The sequence below is a fragment of the Scomber scombrus genome, chromosome 6 (assembly GCF_963691925.1).
Source record: "Scomber scombrus chromosome 6, fScoSco1.1, whole genome shotgun sequence".
NCBI lineage: Eukaryota > Metazoa > Chordata > Actinopteri > Scombriformes > Scombridae > Scomber > Scomber scombrus.
The window spans coordinates 18,590,696-18,615,798 of NC_084975.1; the positions used below are offsets into that span (position 1 = coordinate 18,590,696).

General features: G+C 41.5%; 1 protein-coding gene across 1 annotated transcript in view; it reads right to left on the minus strand.

Moving 5' to 3' along the window:
- Nucleotides 1-898: 898 nt before the first annotated feature.
- The window catches only part of tln2b (talin 2b), a 46,607-nt gene continuing 22,402 nt past the window's right edge, over nucleotides 899-25,103 (minus strand). The window contains exons 26-56 of the mRNA XM_062420549.1: nucleotides 24,502-24,710; nucleotides 23,958-24,077; nucleotides 23,586-23,783; nucleotides 22,942-23,081; nucleotides 22,317-22,410; nucleotides 21,783-21,872; nucleotides 21,539-21,661; nucleotides 20,822-20,965; nucleotides 20,464-20,625; nucleotides 20,166-20,306; nucleotides 19,415-19,596; nucleotides 18,258-18,390; nucleotides 18,049-18,150; nucleotides 17,756-17,926; nucleotides 16,188-16,334; nucleotides 15,069-15,170; nucleotides 14,803-14,922; nucleotides 13,989-14,135; nucleotides 12,908-13,074; nucleotides 12,271-12,454; nucleotides 11,851-11,976; nucleotides 9,560-9,676; nucleotides 8,796-8,981; nucleotides 8,005-8,112; nucleotides 6,489-6,594; nucleotides 5,065-5,189; nucleotides 2,696-2,821; nucleotides 2,534-2,596; nucleotides 2,243-2,425; nucleotides 2,032-2,157; nucleotides 899-1,349 (exon numbers count right to left, since the gene is read on the minus strand). Coding sequence (XP_062276533.1) covers nucleotides 1,221-1,349; nucleotides 2,032-2,157; nucleotides 2,243-2,425; nucleotides 2,534-2,596; nucleotides 2,696-2,821; nucleotides 5,065-5,189; nucleotides 6,489-6,594; nucleotides 8,005-8,112; nucleotides 8,796-8,981; nucleotides 9,560-9,676; nucleotides 11,851-11,976; nucleotides 12,271-12,454; nucleotides 12,908-13,074; nucleotides 13,989-14,135; nucleotides 14,803-14,922; nucleotides 15,069-15,170; nucleotides 16,188-16,334; nucleotides 17,756-17,926; nucleotides 18,049-18,150; nucleotides 18,258-18,390; nucleotides 19,415-19,596; nucleotides 20,166-20,306; nucleotides 20,464-20,625; nucleotides 20,822-20,965; nucleotides 21,539-21,661; nucleotides 21,783-21,872; nucleotides 22,317-22,410; nucleotides 22,942-23,081; nucleotides 23,586-23,783; nucleotides 23,958-24,077; nucleotides 24,502-24,710 — 4,271 coding nt within the window. The 3' untranslated portion in view covers nucleotides 899-1,220. The remainder of the gene's footprint in view (nucleotides 1,350-2,031; nucleotides 2,158-2,242; nucleotides 2,426-2,533; nucleotides 2,597-2,695; nucleotides 2,822-5,064; nucleotides 5,190-6,488; nucleotides 6,595-8,004; nucleotides 8,113-8,795; nucleotides 8,982-9,559; nucleotides 9,677-11,850; nucleotides 11,977-12,270; nucleotides 12,455-12,907; nucleotides 13,075-13,988; nucleotides 14,136-14,802; nucleotides 14,923-15,068; nucleotides 15,171-16,187; nucleotides 16,335-17,755; nucleotides 17,927-18,048; nucleotides 18,151-18,257; nucleotides 18,391-19,414; nucleotides 19,597-20,165; nucleotides 20,307-20,463; nucleotides 20,626-20,821; nucleotides 20,966-21,538; nucleotides 21,662-21,782; nucleotides 21,873-22,316; nucleotides 22,411-22,941; nucleotides 23,082-23,585; nucleotides 23,784-23,957; nucleotides 24,078-24,501; nucleotides 24,711-25,103) is intronic.

The following is a 25,103-nucleotide window of genomic DNA, read 5'->3' on the forward strand; positions in this document are numbered from 1 at the left end:
ATGTAAACATAATCACAATTACACAGCTCTGTGTATGTGCGGGAAAGAGAAGAAGCTCTTGTGGGGATTACATACAATGATGTGATGTACAAGCAGCATGACATATTTGGTCACATTTAGTCCAGATTCTACTGAATAACACAAATTACACCTCTCTGCTCTTTAAAGGATCAGTGTGTAAGATTTAGTGGCATCTAGCGGTGAGGTTGCAGATTACAACCAAATGAATACATCTGCCCTCATCCTCCCCTTCCATTGCAAAAGAATCTTTCTAGAGCCAGTGTTTGCTTTGTCCATTCTGGGCTACTGTAGAAACATTGCGGTGCAACATGGTGTGCTCCCTAGGGCTCAGTCTAAGGTAATGAAAACATAATTCTTATTTTCAGGTGATTATACACTAATTAAAACATAGTTATATTCCATTTCTGCCAAGTCTGTTCTGCTAGATGCTACTAAATCTTACACACCGGTCCTTTAAAAAATACTATTTTGTTTATTTAAAAAAAAAAAAGTCAAGAATAAATATCTTCATGTGGTCTTATTTAATTTCATACTTTGTTATTTACTCCAATCAGAACCTCTTACTGTTTGGCGTTAAGCTGAACTACATCGTTTCATCCTTAATTTCTAAAGATTTGCTAGTTTACCAGCAAACCCCAAGTTCACATTTTAATTAGTAAAATACAAGTGCCTTTCCACTAAACTACTCTATTGGTTAGTAGCTTCATTGATATGTATAGACGTTATGGTGCATGCAAGCCAGTGGTGGAATGAGCCATTTCTTTCTGCCTTTTTATTGAACCTTTGAGGTTTTTTAACTCTATAACAGAAGCTATGGACCCTTAGGCATTCATAACATCTTTGATTCATGATTGTAACAGTCAGTAATGCTCATGATGCAGTAACACTCACAAAGCAATGATACATTTATCATACAACTTTATCGAACTGTCTTGACTTGCTTATAGTGACAACTGTAACAACCTTCTTCATATGTCAATGCCATTCACTGACAAGTACATACGCACGTCACACACACATACACGCACACAAATACACTACAGAGCACAGGCACTTGTTTTTCTCATCAAACAGGCCTGTTTCAAGTGCTGTATATTCCTCGGTTACATGAGAGGAAAGCAGCCGACTGTACATCGGCAGCATCTCCCCTTGATAAGAAGGTCTCATCTGCGTGGCGCACATCCTGCATAGTCAGCCAATCAGCCCTCATCTTCCCTCAGTTCGCTGGGCAAGAACTTGTACTGCTGCTGTCTGATCTGAGCCAGCTTCTTTCGGGCTTCCTCCAACTCTCGCTCTTTTCTTAGCATCTCCTCCTGAGCTGCAATGATCTGAGGAGAAGGGAAACAGCTGACAGCCTTCCACTCATCATAATCCCATTCCTGTGGATAGCTTGATATGAAAAACTAATCGCTGCGCTGTACTCAGCTCAAACTGTTATCTCCTAAACATGAACAACACAACAGAACATACACAAAATAGTATCTTGTAGGAAGAAAGTGTGGCCGTGTGTGGTGTCCTAAAATCATTCAAATTTTCAACAAATATTTGTATAGTAAACTTTTAGTAACATACGCAGAAAGTAGTATTAAACCATTACTGAAATAGCAATTTTTGCATGATACATAGTAAGCTTTATTCTTCTTGGTCAATGCAGTATTTTACAGGAGTGAGACAGGTACTCAATCAATAAAGATGAAAAAAAGCATCTCGTAGCCCTCTTGGGCTTTGGTAGACATTGAATAATCCTACAAATGTTTTGCAAAAATGGAAAGGAAGTTCTCTGCTGTAGCAGAAAGATGCTAGAACTTGTCAAGAAATGTGATTTTTTTCAGCTGTAGGTTTCTAGTAAAACTGGCAAACAGCTTTGAAATGAAGCCAATGGGTTGTTTATTCACAGTGGCTCGTCACAATTTCAGAAAAACAACTGTGGCATTTTGGCACATCAGCGAGGGGTGCAAACATTCAGTGAAAAGGGCAAACCACACAATGGGAATGATTACTTTGTCTCACCTGAGCTATGCCTCCAACGAATTTGGTTTTCACCACCACACTGTCATCTTCAGACTTGTCAAATGCTGCTTTCTGAGCTGCCTTCACCAGGTTGTCTGAAGCTCTCTTCACTGCATTGCCAGCAGCCTTTAGGGAGGTAATCTCAAAATTAGTACACAGCACACTTTAGATGCATTTATATGAATAAATGGAAATTGTGTTTAATTGTTACCTGTAGTCTCCTCATAGCTTCAGAATCCTGGTCAGCCTTCACTTTGCACGCCACGAGGAGCTGAGCAGTAGAGGCTGCAACCTGTTTGGCTGAAGAGATGAGCTTCTCCTCGCTGGCATGGCCCTGCACTGAGGCGTTCGCTGCCTCACACAGGTTACTGGTGGCCGCGGCTACCATACGAGCCTACAGCAGGCAACAAATGTAGGCATGCCCATGGTTGGATTTACACTTTGTTGTAATAAATCTGTGCAGTAATTTGAAAGTTGGGCAGTAATATTGAAAAGGACTTACGGCTGATATAAGACCCTGTGACCACTGGCCGTCATCCACTGCATTGGCTAAATTGGATCCAACCTGAGATTGACATTGGGTAAAAAAATAAGGATGCAACTGTTGTATTACAGAATTAGTAACAGCAGTCTTGTATCTTTTTGATTGGGTACTTAGACTGACCTTGCCTTGTGCCACCAGTTCTCTTTGAGCTGCTGATGCTGATTTAACAAGAGCGCTAGTTGCTGCAGCAATGGACTTTGCTGCCTCTAAAATCTGCTCCTCAAAATCCAGCGTCTCATCTGCCTGCTGGAAGTAAAAGCACATATCAACTTAGAGTTAAAAGATTAGTAGTCTACAATAAGAAAAAAATAATTATTTCTCTGTAACCAACTGCAGTGCTATAACCAGGCCCGTAGCCAGGATTTTAGTCCTACATCTAGAAAATTCCTGCCACACATTAAAAATAAAGACTCAAGTGTTACTTCAGTATATAGATATAATACATAAAAACATTTTAACAGTGAACTGATCAGCTGTATTACATGTCAATTCTATTCCTGAACAAATGCTGTTTAGCCTTTTCTACACTGACAGAAACAACATTCTGATACAATGTGTAATTATGCAATGATGCAAATACATCATATTAATAAGCTAAAAAGTAGTTGTAGAATTTACAAATAGAGAGAATACTGAAATCAGCCTATAAGATATTAAGTGTTGTTTTTTTAGTATGAAACCCCTCCTCAAGCTTCCTACAGCCCAAATTCCCAGAGAGCTACTCAGTATAACCTTTAATGTTCAACTTTTGCATTAGGCCCAGTCACAAAAAATAACTACTGCAACATCTAGATATAATGCCCCATTCTCAAACCTGAACTAAATATAGGCATGAAGATCACTTCGCATCACTTGACGGACAGTCAAATAAAATGGCCGTCACTGCCTGAGCAGTCAACAACATGAAATTGACCACAGACCTCCATAAACACATAAGGCACACGTGGCTGGAGACAGGGCGGGACACTGTAGGAATATGTTTGATATATAGTTGGACTGAATAACAACCTAATATATCAAACATATCAGACAGAGCCCTGCAGAGAAGGCTTCCAGGTCTACAACGGCTCAGAGAGGGCGGGAGGCAGGGAAGCATGCTGGGGTAGGAGAAAGCACGCCCCCTCCCTTCAGGGTGGGAGGGTTGAAGGAGCAGAGAGGAGAAGGAATGAAGAGGATAAAAAAAAATTGAAATTGGTGCAAAAACAGATTGTATGGTGGCTTTTTAATTATACAGTATGTGGTAGCTCTGTAACAGTAAAAAAATCATCCTGTAAATAATAGTTTAAAAAAAAAGTATCTATATCAATGTATATATCAATATCTGAGCAAAAATAAGGGTTGGAATTTTTTTTTTAACCTAGTCTCCAAATGTAAGGGACAGTCAGGCATGTTGCGATTATATAAATTTAACTGCTGTTTAATGAGAATAATATTGAGCAGTATTCCCCCTTTAAATACTATTTGGTGAGGTTTGCATCCCACTAGATCACTAGAGGGAGACACTGACATCTATAAAGCCTTTCACTCACTAATCCCCTTTCATAAACACAAAGGTCCTCATAAATGCAATCTGTAGCTGTGGAATTATAGTTTAAGACAGAGCATTATATGGTCTTTATTAAAACTGGGGTAACCTAAATATCCATTCCTTTGTACCACACAGACAGAGGGGTTGAACTGACAATCATGTTATGTAAAGGGAGAGGTACAGAAACGGGAGGTGTGTGTGTGTGGGGGGGGGGGGGGGGGGGGGGGGGGGGGGGGTGTCACTACAAGCACAGAAGGAAGAGCATCGGGATCCAACTATCCAGTCTCCATAGACAGATAAACAAGCAACACAATCATGCAGTAGAACACCACAACCACGACCTTGCATTGCATGTGAAACAATATGAAAGTATTTTCACTTTTTAAAAGCACTATCACTACCATCTCTCAGCTTTTGCCTGTTTTCTCTGCGTATTGTGCAGGAAAGTTGTTTTGTTTTTTAAGGCAATGCCGCAGCATGGGGGAGATGGATAACAGGTTGAAAAAGCCTCCCTGAGTTTAGTTTAGAAACGAGGAACACTGCAATAAAACAAAGGAAATCAGTTCAATAAGACAGAGGCCCTCTCTTTCAGAAAAGGGTCACAACAGTTCATTGCACATTTGAACACTTTCCAACATAAGCTTGAGGAACCAGCAGTGTAATTGCGTCTCCTGGCAACGTAACTCAAAATAATGTCCGAAAGAGCCTTTGAAGAAAGTTTTCTGAGCATCATATGTTATATGCTCACAGGACCAGCTGTCTGAGTCAACATGCTGTGTGTGTGTGTGTGTAATAAAGAAACTATCGAGATAGCGGCTCCGTCACAGAAGAAGATGACTCCACTTCAAAGACAGTGTCACCTTTTCCTAACTTCGGCCCACATAGTCTCCCCTGCTGAGTAATGGCAAAAATCTCTGCGTAGGTTTGTGTGGGTGGAGATAGTTGAGAGGGGCACATATACCTTAGGCTTGGCTCTGGGTTTCAGCTGCTCTAGTTTCTTGGCTGCAGCTTCAATGGACGCTGCTGCTCCGAGAAGCTCTGTCTCTGCGATGACGGTGGGGTCTTCAGGGTCCACACACTCTGATCCTGAAAGGCATGATCATGTTTTTTTTTTGTGGGGGGGTTTGGCATGGACTCACAAAAGAAACACCAGAACAGTATTTCTGGTGATAACATTTTATTTTACAGCATATCTCTGCTATAACAGGTGAACATCATGCTTCAACTGATATTCACAGACTTTTAAACAGGTGTCACAGAGATGCTAAATCTACAATTCAAGGCTCTATACACTCCAGCAAATTGTATGCAGTATGGCTGCAATACCTCAAAGTTTAAGAAAGATACACTCAAAGTTAGAGGAAATGCATATTTGGTGGATCATTATCTTTTTTATAGGTTTTTAAGTGCCTATAAAACTTAGCAGTTTGGGACCAGCTTGGTAAAACAGATGGAAAAATGTATTCATAGATTACGTTGAGCTCTGGGGAAATCTGTTCTTCACCCCCACCCCCAAGCCATCTACTCCTCTGCCCTCTGCTGACTCTATGAAAGGTGATATGGAGGAACAAAACACACCATATCCCACTTACCTCCATCTGAGGCAGCAATGAAAGAGGGAGAGAGGAGGAAAAAAGCACACATGACATCAGAGAGTTGAAGTAGATAGCCCCACTGGGTCTTGGGCTATACGCTGAAATCTAATTCTCATCCAAACACAATCTATTACTCCTGTCAGATGCAGCAGTGCGGCTTCTACAGGAAGCACTCCAGGTTGTTTGTGTCATAACCACCCGACTGAGCTTCTTTTGGAGCAATTTGCACAGCAGTCACTCAATGGTGCGATTTCAATGTTCTTAAGTGATTTTCATGACTTATCTTTATTAGGGTCGCAGACAGATTTGGTCACTTGACTCAGTGACACTATAATATTATTCATGCACAAGAGGATTAGGGCTTCTTCGACTAATCTCTAACATCTTCACAATCCTGTCATGGTTTTTCACATTTTATTAAATTGAGTTGGCTCTTGATGGGAATCCCTGTACTTCAAGTTCTCTGTATTCAGCAAATTCAGCTTTGCCAGTTTTACACTGCAGTGTCTACAATGTCTCAAAGCCATTTTAAAATTAAAATCTGCTACTAACAATTTTTCAACAGTGTGGAAGCTCTTGTAAAAGACTCTACTTCAAAAACAAGCAACTGTTTCATAGTGTACCATAAACACTTGGGATGCTAAATATATAGAACTTCCAAATGTTAAATGATCCATTAAATCGGTTAGAATGGGGTCACAGGTAACTAAAAGTTGTCAAGTCTAACTCTAGTTTGTGCGCAAGTGTCAGAGTATGTGACAGTGTACATCGGTGGTGTGTGTGGTCTCACCTTTCATGGCTTCAGCTGTCTGGACGAGCTCTGTCACATATATTGCCACATGCTTTGAATGTATGGCCAGCTGCTGCTTCTGCTCCGGCATGGGCTTCTGCAGCACCTGAAAACACAATGTGTACACACACACACACACACACACACACACACACACACACACACACACACACACACACACACACACACACACACACACACACACACACACACACACACACACACACACAGACAAATATACAGGAAACACAGGTTAACACATTATAAAAGATGAATCAGAGAGCAAAGGGAAAAAAAAGCATCTGGATTGGTTCTACCATCTTTAGAACCTATCTGGACAACAAATTATGTGAAAAATCATTGGATGAGTATTCACTTTCTTTATGTAAGTCAAGTCAGTTCTTTTTTTTAAATGTTTGGTCCTTTTGTTACTTGAGAAACTAGTTGACAAGCACAGTAGCGACAGAACATTCTTGCTAATTAACCACAGATGATAAAACACGGTACTTCAGTGGCCTGATGTCCTCCCGCAATCAACACGATGTATCATAACTAATGCAAATTATAATCACAAATTAAGAAACTTAATGCATTAATTAACAAATTGTTACATGTCAACACCTGTGTCCTAACACATGGGGAGTGTTATCACAAACTAAGCATTAAGGAATTTCATGAAAATAAGTTAAGCTGATTAATATGCAAATGTGTGCAACAAGGTGCTCAGTAATTAAATCAGATCGGGTAGACTGTGCTGGAAGTTTACATTTCCATGAAGTATTATTATTAAAGGCGAGTGAGAGCAGCATTGGTCAAGCAAGCTGGAGAATGACTGAAGAGAGGGAGCAGCACTGGTAAGAACAAAGCCATGAATCAGAGAAATAAAATGTTTTCTGATTGTTTCGTGGCGGTTATGTTCTAAAGCAGTATCAAACATGCTCACTCCTCCGCACAGCCCTGCAGGGAGGTGCCGCATTGCTGGATTTTGTATGAATGCAGAGCTTAATCCTGTACGCTGTGGCCTCTCTGTTCTGTGTGTGTAGCTCAGCCCTGCTGTCAGTAAAGCAGACACACAGACCTGCAGCTTTTTATACATCCATGACACAGAGACAGAGAGCAGAAAAGAGCAGTGGAGAAAAACAACGATGTAACCTGGTCGCCATGCTACGAGTCTCAATCTTTTACCCACTGTTCAGTTATGGTTGATGGTTGATGTCCAGAAACACAGAGTGTGAACATAAACCATTTAATGTCTTTACTTCTATCATTTATTGCTGACAAGTAATCGTTCATGATACCTTCTTTTGTTCATCAGTTGCTAAAGTTAATGCAGCATCACAAGCTGCAGAGGCAAGTGAGCATGAGGAAGAGGACAGGAAGCCAGCAAAGATTGATCAAGCGTCAGAAGCTTTAATCCTGTAGATAAGACCTGTGATGAAACCTCACAAGGTAAAGGCAAAGATTATGATCCACACACATGCTTCCTTCATGAAGCATGTGATGGTCTAATTCTAACCTGCAGCACTTGCTCCAGAAGGTTGATATATCCAGTGGTACACTCAGAGCCGTACTGCAGGGCCTTCCACCTCAATTCCTCGCCCACTTCAGGGTGGTGTGCTGCTTGCTGGAGGGGAGAGAAAACAATGTTGGAGGTGAAATCTATAAAGGAGAAAAAAATTGCTCCCACTGGGATGTCAAAAATAAACACAAGTCACTGGCGTGCAGGTGGTCGAGTGGATAGAGCGCATGCCACATACACAGTGGACCCCGGTTCAAATCCCGGCCGGCGGACCTGTACTGCATGTCACACCCATGTTTCCTGTCTGGTAACTATCAAATAAAGGTGTCTATGCCTGGAAAAAAAATCTTAAAAAAAGAATAAACACAAGTCACAACATGAAAATGTGCGACTGTACTGTGTGAGGGCTCTGGAAACACCCTTCATATATAGTTCTAATTGTGAATATGTATATTTGTTCTCATTACAAATCAAGTAGCACATAAAAACTCTGATTCTCATGTATTTGTTTGGAATGCCATCATTTTCAAAAGCATAGCCTACAATGCGCTGTCTTCTGTCTTTTTGTTGTCTCGTTACCAGTGCTCTCCGGTCACTGTAGGACATCCTGACTGATGTTCTGCTGTACGACTTTGAAAAGTGACTGAGTCACTACCAGCGGGGGCAGCCATGAAGCAGACTAGACTCTAATGTCCAATCTGCACTCAGCGGGCTGGGCTCACATGTTCCCTGACAGCCTTGTGTTGTCCGTGTGAGGCCTGTTCTGGCAGGGCAGTGTGGATTAGCACCTTGCAGGTAGTCAGCATATCGGAGATGGCTTTGCGGCTCAAGTTGGCAGTGGCTATCACATCCTCCTGCTGAGCCGAGTTGCCTGCAGCTACTGCCTTGGCCGTTGCTAAGGTGATGCCCTTTGTCATGCGGATGAACTCTTCGGGTGTGGTGGACTTGTCTGGGATGTCCTTGGACTGGAACACCTGGGATGATGATGACCCATAGACACAGGTAGTTGAATAAAAGCAAGACAGTAGTACAGATATATTAATCCTGATTCAAACATTCTCAGAGAAAAATGAGGAAGTGCACATGAACTCTGTATAGCAACAGAAAATGTAAACAAGTAAGGTGGACAGAACTTCCTCCTGATATGGGGAGCATTATTATTGAGAGTCAGGTAGACTGTGTTGAGTTTGGCTTTGGCTGCAGCTCTTGCTAAAGCCTACACTCAGGCTGGGGGTCCTCCGATAAGGATTAGCAGTAATTTACAAAAACAACAAGCTCTTGAAATCTTTTTCCTCTCTCACTCTGTCTGTGGCTGCTACTCACACCCTGATAAGAGCTGTGAGAAAGCTGCAGGGGCTGAAAAGAAAGGAGGCGCAGAGGAGTTGGATGAATAATAAAGGAAAAAGAACAAAAAGCCCCCCTGTTTTGTTCAGAATAATAGACAGAGATATCCCTGACCCTCATTGAGCCAGTTAGGCAGAGAGGTTGTGTCTCATCCGATGACTCCCAATAGACCATAAAGAAGAGTTTTTGGCCTGTCAGGCACTCTTACTGTCAGCTCCTGTTTGATGCACTCAATGGTGGCCTCCAGTGCCCTCGTCCCGCGAGTGGCTTCATCCTCCACCGCCTTCACTGTTTTTAGAAGAGACGTCACATTGGTGACCATGACCTGTCAAGAAAAGGGAGTAATGATGATGCTCACAGTCAAACCAACCAGGAGGTGGTGCTCTTTCCCCTCAGCTGTAAAACAACACATATTATTTTTGCCTCCTTCATAGATTCCATTACAGTGAATAATTCAAGGTGCTTATCTAATAAAAATTTAAAACATCAGCTGCTAAAGAACCACTGAAGGATGTTTTTCAAAATTAAAACAGGCCAATTTAGTACTAGTAATAAAGTCTTTTCATTGACACCCAGGATGGCAAAAAAAAAAAACATTTAAATTTTACTCACAGCAACACATTCTGCTCTGCCTGTGCTGCATTCAGCAACGTTTAAATGATTAGGTTAGTAATTTGAGCAACGTGCGCACTGGGAGTTTGAGAGGGTCACATTTGGAGGTCACCATATGCTGGAGGAACAGAAACAATCTGTCAACGTGACCAGGTCCATGGGTGGCCCTCATTCCATTCAGATGAGAAAACATAAGGAACCCTAAGCAACAGTTAGAGTCATACGCTGTGGGTGGTATGATAGCTCTCAGAAAAATAAATAAATAAATCAAGGAAGTTTGCAGAAGGATTTTTAAGATGGTAAATCTCCGGTTGAGAAGCATCTGTCACTGATCTGAAACTCTTTGGTCTTGGGCTGTTCGTTGCACTGACCACAGCTGTACCGAGTTTAGATGTAAAAGGTCTGATAATCTCTCTTATCCACCAGCAGCAACTCACAGCTGTGACAGTGGCCCTGAGGATTGTGAGTAAAATGACAACTCTCACCTCTCTGTGTACATATACTCCATATTCTTGCAGCTCGATATCTTTTCTCTGATCCAAACCTTACTCTGAATACATACACTTTGCATGAGACTCTTAAATTTATGACACTTAATATTATACTTAATGAACTTTATATAACTTTATATTACTGCTGCTTCTGTCTACAGCATATACAACATATATTGCATGTGTGTGCCTTCCACAAAAGAAGTCCCACCTCTTCTTCTGATTATGGTCAAGTTTTTCCTAATTAGACAAAGAAATCTCATAGTATAGTAGATTTTCTGTGCTGTACAGATGGTAAAAAGCCCTTTGAGATAAACGTTAGGCTGATTTTGGTGTATATAAATAAAATTGACCTGGTTTGAAGAATACAATGGTTAGACTCGGCTGTAACTGAAGCCTCAGTTATATTGTAGTTGAGGATTTAGAAAAACCTTGCAGAAATGGTCACAGTAGAAAAACTTGTGGCCACATACTGTTCTCAATGGAGCACACAAACCCTATCTCTCACCCACAAATAAGCATGCATGATCTTCTCTCATGTAGAATATGGTTTCACAAACTGGACTTTCACTAGTACAACCGTGCTCAGTCAGATCGAATCACTATACAAAAGAGAACTTAAAATATTTGATAAAAAACCCCACACATGTATGTGTGGGATGCATTGCCCCGATTTAATACACTGGTTCGTGGTGAATCTTGTATGTGTGTGAAGTGTAAGTGTTTTAATGTATTGCACTATATGAATATAGGTATGTATGTATGCAATCTGTAGGTTCCTATGAACTTGGCACTTCTGATATGCACTTTACATCATCACACACTTCATAGTTGTCTTATGATTGTGGAATGTTTTTTGTCTTGTCAATTGATATGCAATCATCATGCACTTTATACTTGTTTTACAATTGTGTTATGTATTCTTGTCTTGTTTTGTGTGTGTGTGTGTGTGTGTGTGTGTGTGTGTGTGTGTGTGTGTGTGTGTGTGTGTGTGTGTGTGTGTGACCTGCCAGGGGACAACAGATGCAAATTAGCAGTTACATGTGTATTTATGGATACCTGTGTGCAATGTCTCTTTTAAATAAATAAATAAACATATTTGTGATGGGTCTAGCCACACATACTGACACTGACAGTGAAAGTCAACAGAATACACAGCCTGATAAGGACTGTCATATCCCTCTAGCAATAAATGAATCACTTTGTGCTACCAGATACAACAAACTCCACATAGCAGTAATACAAAGACAGCATTTCTGGAATACATATTCACATCCCATATCCTCTCACTGAGGCAGCATCAACTGAATAATAAATTGCAGAATCACATTGCTTAAATCAATACACAGCTACACTAGATATGACAGTGACTTGCTTAAGTGGTCTGCTCCTTTACCTTGGCAGCACTCTTCAGCTGATACATGGATGGGTCATCAGCAGGCTTCCCTGCTGCACATTTTGTGGCGCTGATGAGCTCTGCCAGAGCCTTGGCCACATCCCGCACCGCGTTTATCAGAACGACCTGAGGAGATAGAGCTAGGATCAATACAACACAATGGTCAGAGTATAGGTTTATCAGTGGAACCCTGGGGAGAGGATTTAACACTGCTGCTCTTATCACTCCAACCTAGTCATGATACTTTAGACTTAGCGGATGGCAGAGATAGAGGCATACACACGGTGGAAAGAGGACACACATTGTGTATCAGATGAAACTGTAATTTAAATGGAGAATCTAACCCTGGGTGTACAATAAGATAGACCTATATACATCTGTGCTTGTATTAGTCATTCTTTATTGATTGATTATTATCACCTGTGTCTCGGGGTCCTCCGAGCCCATGCTGGTTGCTCCCAGTTTGACCACCTCAGTGAGCTGGGTGATGGTCTTGGCTGAGGACTGGGCAGCCTGGGCCAGTTTCTCCTGGCTGGACGCGGCTCCAGCCACCAACAGCTTGGTGTCCTCCACCAGCGTCTTGGCTGTCTTCAAGATGCTCTCCCTGATGGACGGGACACAATGTGTCACAATCTGCATCACAGTCACACTCAAGTGCCAGCAAATATGAAAGGAAGCTGTAATCTTTCTAAACAGAATATGTGTTTGGTAAGTGTGTATGGCCTGCATAATTAAAATCTCTATCAGTAAGGACAATTTTCAATTTGCATTCATTATGTGAAGTCAGTCAGTGTCAGTAGTCAGCTTTATTGGCAAACTGCACTTCTCCTGAGTGAGTCATCAAAAGAAAAAGGAGCACTGGTTTTGCAGTGTAAAAACATGGTAACTGACATCTTAGTAATAGTGCATGGTACATTCCATTGCCTCTCTGTTCTTGAAACCTTTAAATCTATTGCCTATTTTTAACGTTATCAAATGTTGCTCTTTTTTGGTGATTAGTTGTTTTGATTTAACACCATGTCCTCTGTGTGTCTTGTTTGTGGCAAGGACATTGCACCTGTGGTCAGCAAAAGACTCTTCATTCTCAGGGTTCAGTGTTCCAGCTGAGGCGAACATGATGGTGGTGTCCAAGTCAGCGATGATGCCAGAAACAGCGCTGGCTGCCGTGATACAGGCCTGGGTGCCTTTGTTACCCGCTTGCAATGCTGACAGAACCAAGGACACCTGCAAAATATGAAGCGTAGCATAAGATATGCAGAGCGACCTTTCAAACCATTTTTAGAGGTGTAAAGATATCTATATATAGCGTGTATCGTGTTTCATGATATAAAGAGCAGTTTTTCATCTTAATAGGATGATGGTTTATAAAGCAGGTGAGTGAGGTAGTGAATGTTTAGAGATCTGGATGAGCTGGATTAAAGGAGGAAGCCAGGAGTAACAGAAGAGGGCAGGTTTAAACATGCATTAAATCAGAGTCAGCTCCACAATCACATCAAATCAATGAGCCTGACTCTGCAAATCAAACGACTCCCTTTGAGACAGCTGTCTGCCCCTCCCTCATAAACAAATAGGAAGCACTGAGAGAGAGATACATTTCAACTAGGCACAAGTTTCACATATCGGCAAGTGTGTGACCACAAATTATTCAAGTTTGATAGGAGCTCTGAATCAAATCATCAGCAGCCTTGTAGTAGAGGGAAATATTAATGTGTGAGCAGCAAGGCAAGCTGCCGCCAGGGTCACAGCAGGAAAACTCAAGTATTATTATTAACTGCACAGTGTGAGTGGGGTCAGGAGAACATGCTTTCATGACCTGCTGGTATCTGGCTGGTACAATACAACAGTAAAAGATCTAAAACAACACACTAATCTACATTCTCATAGCCTATGATAGGTCAAGGGGAAAGCTAAACCTAAATACAAAGCATACCTGTCAGCTACAGTATAGTAAGTATTCACACTTGAACTGCTTATTCTTAAAACTTGCAGCTATATATACAGTATATATGAGTAATGCATTTTCATACAAATGCCAATGCTGAGTCGTTGGTGATAACAAACTTCAAGCAGGAAAGATGACATATTATGACAGCAAAAAATGGCTTACCTTAAAAGGTAAAGAATTTCACATAGCTTACCTTCTCTGTGACTGCACGGGCACACTCAATCAGTTCCCTTTTGGAGAAGCTGTCAGTGGGGCTGAGCTGCAGGGCTCCAGCTTTCTGGACCAGGTAGATGCAGCCATGGCCCAGCTCTTGCACCCGTGTTCTTATCTGAAAACCAACCTGAAAGCATAACCAGGCATCAACTTACACGGCATCCATCTTCTCATTTGTGTCACTCTACTACACAATCACAATCATGTAATAAACCAGCATGTCTCTTATCCAGTGGGTGGATGACAAATGATTTCAAGCACCCTCAGAGAGGGATTGCTGGCACTACACCTTTAATTTCCAGACTGAGATTCAGGGGTGGGTGGTACTTCATTATAAGCATCACTATAGGCTTTTAGACTTGTAGAGGCACAATGTCGCTATGGTAACCAGCAGGGTATCCAGCAGCCTGTTATACACAAGATATTGATAAAGGCTGTGTGCTTATTAGTCCAATGTTTCCACACATTGCTGTGCAATTGACAGCACATGGAAGCTTTAAGAAAAGACTATGTGGGTACTAAGAGTGATGGATGCTGCAAGGATATCTTTCTGTTTGATCTTACACTGTCAGGAGCGGACTTGAGGAAGGGGCATCATATCAAAGAACAGCAGACATCTGCTGTGATCAATGTGGGAGTGAATACATCCGACAGCATTTTTAGAATAAAATGCATCATCTTTCAATCTGACATTTCAGGGGCACAATTGCAAAGAGATATACGGTGTTAAATCTTTCATAAGAGTGTGTAATTTCCTCACATCCTCTGTAGGACAGAGAGCGTGCCTTTCTCACCTCTTCTGGCTGTGCAGTGGCTGCAGCAAGGCGTCCTTGGTGTGCTAACTGTCCATAGTCCACTGTCACCTGAGAGGCAAGGCCACCGAGCTCTTCAGGGCAGGTTACTGACTTAGTCATCTGGCAAGAGAGAGAACATACATCATCAGTAGAGAGAGATTAATGTTTCTCCAGCCCTACTGACAAATATTGTCATTGCAAATTGTAAATGTAATGGAAAACACACAGAGTATGGCATGGATATCCTGGTGCATTAGTGTTCTCACCATCTCCTGTGCAGTGATGGCAATGGCCTTGGAGAACTTCACCATCGTGGTCTGGTAGTCTACAAAGGAGCCCTCGGGTTCAGGAGGTGTTCCTTCATCCAGCTGCGAAGATCAACCCTTTTTTAGCACTTTTCTATTTGTTTAGCACATGCACATTTATCCTACAGGCCCTCTGATTAACTTTGATACTTTTATATTTTATACGCACTTTATGATAAGATGTAGCCACCTACAAGCTGTGGATACCTGTATAATATCAATATTATGTGACAATCTAGATATAGTTATATCATTATTGTAATTTATTGAAGCTTCGTTAAACAACAATAACTAATGTCAACTAATGTCAAAATGCATAAATGTCTGTCCATACAGCTTTATTTGTCTTCATAGGTCACATAAGTTAATATTTAATAACTGAAAAACTTCATACTTTAATACATCAATGGATGCTTGGCTGTCTAGTAGAGGGTAGGTAGAAAGTCAGATAGTTCAGGCCTTGGCTGATTCATTTAAGAAGCAGTTACAAAGATTAATCGAGCTATGCCAGTAGCACCAATATTGGATACACACCATTTGGCAACCCAAGTTCTTTTTATTTTACAGTTTGACTTGCTAATTGATGTATATTTTCTTAACAATTAAAAAGCCATTAGTGAGAACATTAAACCCTTTTTTATGTATGCATTCTTGTAAAGTGGTTCCACTTTATATATGCTAATGGGGGTTTAATGATGATTGCTATCCTACAGTATATTTAAGCTGAGGGGTAAAATAAAGAGGAAAAATATAAGTGAAGGATAAGATCTTAGCATTTATGTCTGAGTATGTGCAGATCATCTTCAATTATTAACTGTGCTGTCAACCCAGTGACATGTCCCCCAGCAGGATGAGTGACAGCAAACATCACCACTGACAAGGACACATTCTGAGAACACCCACTGTGGAATTACTCTAACAGGTAAAGCTCAGTTTGCCTTCAGAAAAAATGAGATATGAAGTAAGATATATGGTAAGATATTGAAATCCATTTCAATCACCTGAGTGGACATGTCGTGAGACTGTATCACGCATACATATGGTCTCTATCAGAGCACAGACAAACACACTCTTACTCACCCTGCCCATGAATTCGGCAATTGACTCCACCATGCCCCCGACCATGCCCCCCTCACTGGCCGCCTCATTCAAAGTCACCATGATGTCGTCCACAGCCTCCTTCATCAGCTGGGCTGCTTCAGAGATGGCATCATGGGTATGGGATGCCTGGGGATACAGTCAGCTGATTAGTTTCTGACACTGTCTTGGTCTACGCAGAGGGAAATTCATCAGCTTGACAACAGCTCCAGTGTCCCTGCAGCTGCTAAGTACTCTTCACCATGGTGGATTCTGGCTGTTGTATGAACTTGTACCACTCCTGTTCACAATAATTTAAACTCAAAGTTCGAAACAATAATAAATGAAATAACAGAATGTAGCAGAATAGAATTATAGGACACAGGGATAAAAAGCTAATATGAAGACACATAAGAGTCCCTAACAAGGTCATCTCACGATCGTCAGTAGTACAAAGCTGAGGCTGAATAACAGCAAAATCACCTGAAAATACAAAGGTTGCAAAAGTGGTGTCAGACAGATATTTTACCCTTCTCACTCAAGACTCATGCATAATCATGCAATCACACACATACAGATGTGTTTGTGTAGAAACACACAGTATTATAAACAACTTGAATTGTATAGGTCAGGCATTCACATTGCCATTTTTATGCACAAGCTGTTGGCTGTAAGACATGAGCTCTTGTTTGTTTCTCAGTGGATTGGCCATGTGTGTGAGTCTGCAGGATTTGAATGTTGTAAATTCAGGCGCACCCCGGTAGCCTACTAGTTAAGATGCATGCCACATTATGGTAACATCCGCTTTGTTGCATGTCACTCCCCCATCGCTCTCTCTCCTCTTTGTTTCCTGTCTACTCTCTCTTGTCACTATTCAGACAGGCTAACCAAAAGCCTGTCTGAATAAAAATATTTTCAGCTGCTTCCTAAAGATATCACAGGGGTCTGGGGATTGCAGCGATAAGGGGAGAGCATTCCATAACTTGGGTGCAATACCTTGAAAAGCATGGCGGCCTAAGGTTTTCTTGTGGGTTTGAGAGACAGCTAATAATTTTTGTTCAGCAGAGAGACTAATAGGGTGTATAAGGGAGGAAGAGGTTCACAATATACTAATCATAATCCATAATATACTGGGGGACCATGCAAGGGCCTATAGGTCAGCACCAGTATTTTAAAATGGATGTGCAGAGAGCATAATAAATATATCTTAATAAATTATAAATACAGTTATCAACCAAAATGAATTAAATTCCTAATTGATTTAGAAAAACCTTGAGGTAGACAAAAGTGTTAATAGAATTTTAACAATTATAAGACTATTTAAAAATAAAATCTTAATGGGGCTGCAGGACCAAATACAAACATCACTCACTCACTCACTCACTCACTCACTCACTCACTCACTCACTCACTCACTCACTCACTCACTCACTCACTCACTCACTCACTCACTCACTCACTCACTCACTCATCACTCACTCACTCATTTTTAATACATGGATGTTAAAAGTAGCATGTTTCACAGTAAAAAAAAAAACATATTAGGCAAGCACTGATAATGATCTTGGTACCTTTGGGTTTCCACCGCCTTCCTTGGCAGCATAGAGCATCTGCAGGGCAGATTCAGACAGGGTCTTGGTCTGGTCTAAAATGGTCATCTGTTGTTGGTGGTCCTGTAGCTTAGATGCAAGGCCTACTGATGCCACAATGAGTGGATCAAAGTAACTGGACAGCTGGGTTACCTGGGAAAATAAGTTTTTAGAGAGTCATCTGAGGAAGGATTTGATCACGAGATAGAAAGCAGAGAGTGGGTTTTTCTTTCTAAATCCAGAGGGAATTAAAGGATACATTGTCAGACCAGCACCTTGTGTCCTAGTTGGGCAGCTTCACCTCGGGCTGCTGTTGAGACAGGATCAATCAGATGACCAATCTCCTGCACAGAGGATGTCAGCTGCTCCTGGAGTGCCTGGTGAGTTATAGTGGCAGACAATTACGGTATAAGTCACAACAGAAAGACTGCAGATCCCATTAAGTTCTTTCTCTAAGACAAGATAGAGCTGATGGGGTACTCACTTCCATGGAGATATCATCTCTGCAGGGCAGGGTCTGCCCAACTGCAGCTAGGGAAGCTTGCTCAATATCCCGGATACACTTATTGATGTTATCAATGGAGTAATCACACTCCCTCTGTCCTGGTGCCTTGTCCCTATCATTAGAAATATTGAAAATACAGTTACATTTATGCCTTTCTTCTTGGCACAAATAAACACAAAATAATTTTAGAAATATAAATAATACAAAGAATACAAGTGCATAATTAAAATTCACATTTCACTTAAAGGAATAACTCCACATTTTTGGAAATGTATTTGATTTCTTGACCAGAGTTAGTTTAGAAGATTGATACCACATATCACACATCCGTATGCTAAATATGAAGCTACAGCAGAATACCTGAGTTTAGCATCAAGACTGGAGGCAGGAGGAAACAGCCAGCCTAGTTCTCTCTAAAAGGTAAAATAAATCCACCTACCAGCAACTCTTAAGTTCACTACTTAACACATTAAAACATGTTTGTTGAATCCATTCAATAATCGAAGTTTAATGATGGCAAAATTGTGCATTTACGTATACTTATGTGTGGGACTTCATCTTGGCTGGGACCCTGACTCCCTGGGGTCCTTTTGTCACCATGTGGGTTGCTCGGCAAGCAGCAAGGACCTCAGTCTTAATGCTAAGATAAGATAATTAGTTGCTGGCTTTAGCATCATATTTGGCATAAAGAAAGAGTGGTAGCAAGCTTCTCATTTAATTATCGGCAAGAAAGCAGATAAATGTATTTTCCAAAGTGTCTAACTACCCCTGTAAAGATAACTGTCAGCAGGGGTATAATCAAATGTGGTCTATTCTACATCTTAGCTGCTGTGAGAATAGTGTATGCATGTGACTAGAGGATGTTAATGAAGATAACAACCTTTTATGATAGCGTTGGTAAGTCTCATTATCTAAACACTGCTGTACAGTATTCACTAATCTATTAAAAGGCAGTGGGAAGCTCAGTACCTATAAACTAATGTGGAAGTTTATTGCTTAGGTGAACAGATACCACAAAATAAGCTTTTCGATTTCAGAAACAATTTTGTCTTCCAACTGTGATAAAACCTTTAAGAATTTCGCTTGGGGATAATCCTATGGAGACAGAAATGGTTACGGTTGGGATTAAAACCGACCTGATGGAAGTGATGAGGCTCTTGATGGAGTCAGAAACAGTTCGGGAGTGGCCAGCTAGTATAGACCAGGTAGGAGGATCTTTGGGGTTTAGGACCAGTGAGCGGGCCGTTTCTAAGAGGTAAGTGGAGCTATCGAGCATGGAGCGGGCTGAACGCACAATAGGCTCCTGGGCTGCTGAACCCTGAGGAAAAAAAAGAGAATACTGCATGTGAAACAATAGCACAGGTAACAGCTCAACAGTAAAGAGCTAGCCACACTAGTATGATAGAGTTAAAATTCCTTGACTACCTTGGTGAAATCAAAGGTGCAATCAAAGGGAGGGATGAGATTAAAAAGGCAGCTTTACAGAGACGCAGGAAGAAACACCTTCAGTCTTTATGATCCGAGCCAAAGCCTCCCTCGACAATTAGATTAACAAGCTGAAGATTAGAGCAGCTGTGAGTATGAGAGTGCCGTTAAATACTGCCCTCCAACAGATTACAGCCATAAAGCTTTTAGAGGACTGCACAAGGATTGTTACACTCAGATTGAAAAATAAAAATCCATCTTTTACATTGAGTCTTTTCTTTACATTCAAGGAAATTTGACCTCAATTCAATTCAATGTACAAACATTTCTGAGTGTTTGTTTCAAGGGGATTGAATGCCTCATAAAACATTTTTTTAAGTCAGAAGTATGTGTGATGTGGCAAAAAGGAAAAATAACATTATAAACCAGGCATTCAAAACAGGCACTAAAACAAATGATTACCTCATTGCTAATCTGAGCTGGGATACTCGCAAACTCAGGGTTGTTGGCAAAGGTTGACAGGTTTTCTACAGCCTCAAGGAGTGGGGTCGTAGCAACACGGCATCTGTTCCTGTTCTCTTCCGAAAAATCTCCATCTAAGGCCTAAAACAAGACAATGCTATATGAATATCTGTCCATCTTCTTATATGCAACTGATTGTGTCATATCAAACTGATACAAACATCCAGAGCTTCTCACTTGATGAAAAAAATTCTGTAACAAATTTACACTCAACGTTTTGATCACTTGGGGAGTTGACCTTGATGGTTTTGACGAGGTTGGCTGTGGTGTTGGCCACCTCTTTGGCAGACTGAACAAACTGTCGCCTAGCCACAGGGTTGGAGGTTTTAGAGGAAGCAAGGCGACAGGCATTGCACAGAGCTGAGGTGTGCTTGGCTACAATTGTTGCAGCAGACAAGACCTGACAAATAAAGAAACATCAGCAAAAAGGAAGGAAAGTTGTATAAAATAAGAGATTTTGGTGACATTCAGGTATATTTTAATGTTTTCAAACTTAATGAGACATTTAATTCAAGTCACAAGGGTTCTTTTTACATTGCTGTCCCAAGTGCATTCTCTATATGCCAGGATTTGCTACCATGGACAGACATTGTTACCTGGGAGGGACTGCTGGCTGGGTCCACTAAGTTCTGACAAGCCATCTGTATAGCCTGGTTGGCCCGTGCAAACTGGATGGGATCCACAAGCCCCTCATGGCCTGATTGACTATTGGGATCAGACACACCTACAAGGTAAGAGGCCTACAGGGCAGAAAACAAAAGCAGAGTTAGACCAGTGTATCATTTCGCCAGTAGACAGGCTCTTTATTGTCTGCCGAGATCAGTTTTTTTGTCTAAGTCAAGCTAAAGATACCTGCATTCAGTGCACATTCTCTGACATTCATGAGTCCATGAATACATGAATAGATACATACATAGATTCATATTGTATACATGGTACATAGCAGGGGAGCTTTTTGAGTACAGAAAAGCAGAGGGAACAAATAATATATCAAGGTGTGCCCTTTTCCAGATGAGACAACTCTATCTTGCATGGAGGGGAGGATGCTTTAGGGATGGGAGTCTATACTATCTCAAATGAAACCTCGCTATCATGGTTTCCAATGAAAACTGTTCTGCTAGGGTCTCAATGCCATTTATGGTCTTTTCAAGCTGTTTGTATTTTTCTCATGCATTGTTTAGAGGACTCTATCAGCCTGAAAAATCCTTTATTAAATATTTTTCTCCTAATTGAAATGCAATATCAACATTTTTGGATGCATTTATAATTTTTTTAATGCGAGCTGAGGCAGCAGCACCAGGCTGTGATCTCACCTGTCCTGCAGCCTCCGTCAGCCCACACAAGGCCTTGGATGCCACACCCACACTCTCCCCAAATGCTACCACATCTCCTGTCTTACAGTGCTGAGAGATGCCTGCCATTGACTCTCCAAGGACCTGAGGCATGTGGAAATGGAGAAAAACATCAACAAATTTGATCTTTAGCTGCATGCTATGTAAAAAATATCTCTGACAGTTAAAGTACAGCAATGTGCTCAATTATTTTGAAAGCCTGTACCTTTGAGTTCTCCATGACGCTCTCAATGCAGTCAAAGTAGGAAAGCTCATTGACAGGCTCGTTGGGATTATCTAAGAGCCCTCTGACAGCCTGTACACAGACAGAGGTGGAAATAACTTAAACTACAATGACGGACAACTGAACATTTCTGCTTTAATGCCTCTTACACTTTCAGCAGATTCAGATATGAAAAAGCAAACACTATAAATATAATCAAGCTAATTGGAGTCAAACGTTATTCAAGGCTTTTAAATGCACAGCATTATTGTCACTTTTGGTTACTGTAGGTAAATGTATGTTTCAATATGCAAAATGCTCTTGTTCTACCAGTGTTACTAATGCAGCCACTGTAGTTCTGAATCCAATGTCCATCTACAATGAATGGCTCTAAGGGACTAGTCAGATGTGAAATAGGTGGTGAATAAGAATCCACTTGGCTTCCTTTAGAAATACATACAGGCATGTATAGGCAACAGAAAACAGGCATGAAGAGAAGGAGGTTTGTGTGTGGCACAGTGTATGTGAGGACAGTACCTCCAACTCCCTCAAGGCGTTGTCACACTCCTTTTGTCCAGCTGCTTGCTGGGTACAGAGCGTGATCAGCTGGTTAATACTCTCTGTCACTGCCCTGAAACACACACAGGCAGCCACACAAGCTTTTTAGCTCTCACATGTATCCTCTGCATGCGCGCACAGCCTGGCTTCACTCACAAATGCTTTCAGCTCCCCTATTCAAGCATGGCATGTTGGTCTCTCGCTGCGATAGGCTAACGCACAGGAGTGTCGATATTGTCTTGCATTTGTGTTCAGCCTTGCTCAGCACAGACATGCTCTAGCCAAAGCTTCCATCTTCCTAATTAGACAGAGAGAAGTCAGTCAGGCCCAAACCCCTGAGGGACCAGCTGCTTGGCTTCTCTCCACTAGGGGGAGGATACTTCCTCCAGCAATGGTGAACGGAAACAGCTTAGGAGTGGCATACAGATGTAGCAGAGAGACGTTTTGTGAAATTTAAGAACAAATTCAGAATTTTTCACAATGTGCTACAGGCTTGAATCTGGGCCAGGAATCATATTTAGGACAAACGGTTCTGTTTACTGGCAAATACTAACAAATGAAGACGATAAGATATATATCAGGTACTATCCACATCTTATCGCACCTTGCTGCCACAGCTAGAAGATTCTTAGCATTGGCTGCACCTGGATCCACAGACAGAGACTTGGCAGCCAGCAGCAGCTTGCTGGACGCCATAGAGATGTTCTTCAGATTACCAATGACTTGGATTTGGTCATCCTTGCTCTGCACAGGAAAGGAAAAAGGAAGGATGGATTAAGAGCTGTATCAGATAGTCAAAATGTGTACAAAGCCTCTACTGCATCAGCTGTCAAAGGATTAAGTATTGTAAAGGATATATTCAATTTGTCCCTACCACCTGTATCCTTTTTTCTCACTCAGCAGGATTCTTTGAGCCTGATTACAGCTCGAGTGTCATGCTACATCAACTCCAATCCCAGATGATCATTCCAAATTAATGAACAAAATAACCAGAACAAGAACATCACAATATCTCATTACATCTGACTGTGTTAGTGCTCTAGGGGACAATCAAGCATCTAAGTGAATCGGATAAAAGATCTAATTAAAGAATGACTTAAATAGCTTAGGTACTAAAGTGACACAAAAATATGAGATTTAAGGCATTTAATGTTTGGATGCTGCTCTCCGAATGTAAAATACTCATAGACTAGTGGCAGTGGACTGTTTCAGTGAAGTATGGAGGGGTTGTATGATCATGAAACCTACTTGGGTGTGTCCTGCCATCTCAATGCCAGCATCCAGGAACTCATCAAAGTCCTGGCTGAACTTCCCTGAGGCCGCAGCCAGCTGGCCGCTTGTTCCACGAGAGGAGTGGACGACCTCGCCTGCAGAGTGGTTGAGTTCAGCTGCTGTGTGGTTCAGATCAGTCTGGGCCTCCTGGAATGTCTTACTGCAGGGGGGAAGCTTCAAAGACAAGACACACATCAATTAAGCCATGCTGTAGTACTCAGAATATCAAAAATCAAGTCAAATGGAAATACCCTCTTAAGTTATGGGATGATATCTCAATGATGGTACAGATGTTTCTGTGCTAATAAGCAAGTTAAATATCCAAGTAAAAGCCTGTGCAGGACTCACAATGTCCACCAGCAGCTTCTTGCTGGCCTCCCCAATGCTCCTTAGGGCCATGTCAACATCTTTCTGGCCTGGCAGGCAATTCACACAATTATTCAGGGAGTGAGACACCGCTTTGGCCACCTGCAACACAGGACAACACGCTGTCAAGACTACCATTAGTCATTCTAACAATGCGCTATACAATACAAAATCCCAGAGCGAAGCTATGAGAAGAAAAACATCTCAAATGCAAATTGGGCTCACAGCAGTGCACAGTAATCCCTACCACTAATTTATGCTGCTGTCACAGATATATACCAAACAATATGTTTATCCCCTGAAGGGCTGCAGGAGAATGAGCGGTTTTACTCTGGCACTCCTGAGAGTGGAATACTAGGCGAGAGCTTGCGCAGAGAGAAAATAGCAATGCTTAGAGGGGATGATTGTTATGGAAAGGAGAAATGTTTACAAATCAGTAGAGGAGAGAGAGGGGCCTTAGAGGAACAATGTGATCGCTACACCAATATCACTTCCTCAGGGGTATATATTACTGGGAGCTACGCACCTGTGCTAGTCTCTGCTGACTCTCAGCATCTCCTGGATGAACCAGGGCCTGATGAGCTTCATGGATCAGCATGGCTGAGCCCTCCATGACACACTGGGCAGAGTCCAGCATTGCAGCTGCAGCCTGAGGCTCCTTGGTGCTGGCTGCCACACCTCTGGCTGCTTGCGCCAATGTTCTTAAAGCCTGTGCTGTTTCTCGGGCTGCCACACCTGCAAACAACCATGTCACATGTTGAAATGACAATAAACAAATTCAAATCATAGGTATAGCCCCAAGAAAAGCTCCTGCGGCAAAAATGGCATCAGTATAGCATAATAATAGTATCAGTAAATAAAAGAAACTAAAGCTACAGCATGCCTGTTGTACCACACATATCTGGAGTGATTCTGGATGTTTTACAGGTGTAATATTCTACATATACAGAGGCAATATGATGCTGACATTCTCTTGTGGGTTAATTGTTATGTAGTAGATATGCGAACTGACATTTTACTAAACACATCAATTTCAATCTCATTAATTTTGCTTAGCAGTGGTCATATTTAAGCAAAACAAAGAGAGAGGCACAAAATGTGTATTTCTTGTCATTACTATAAATGTAA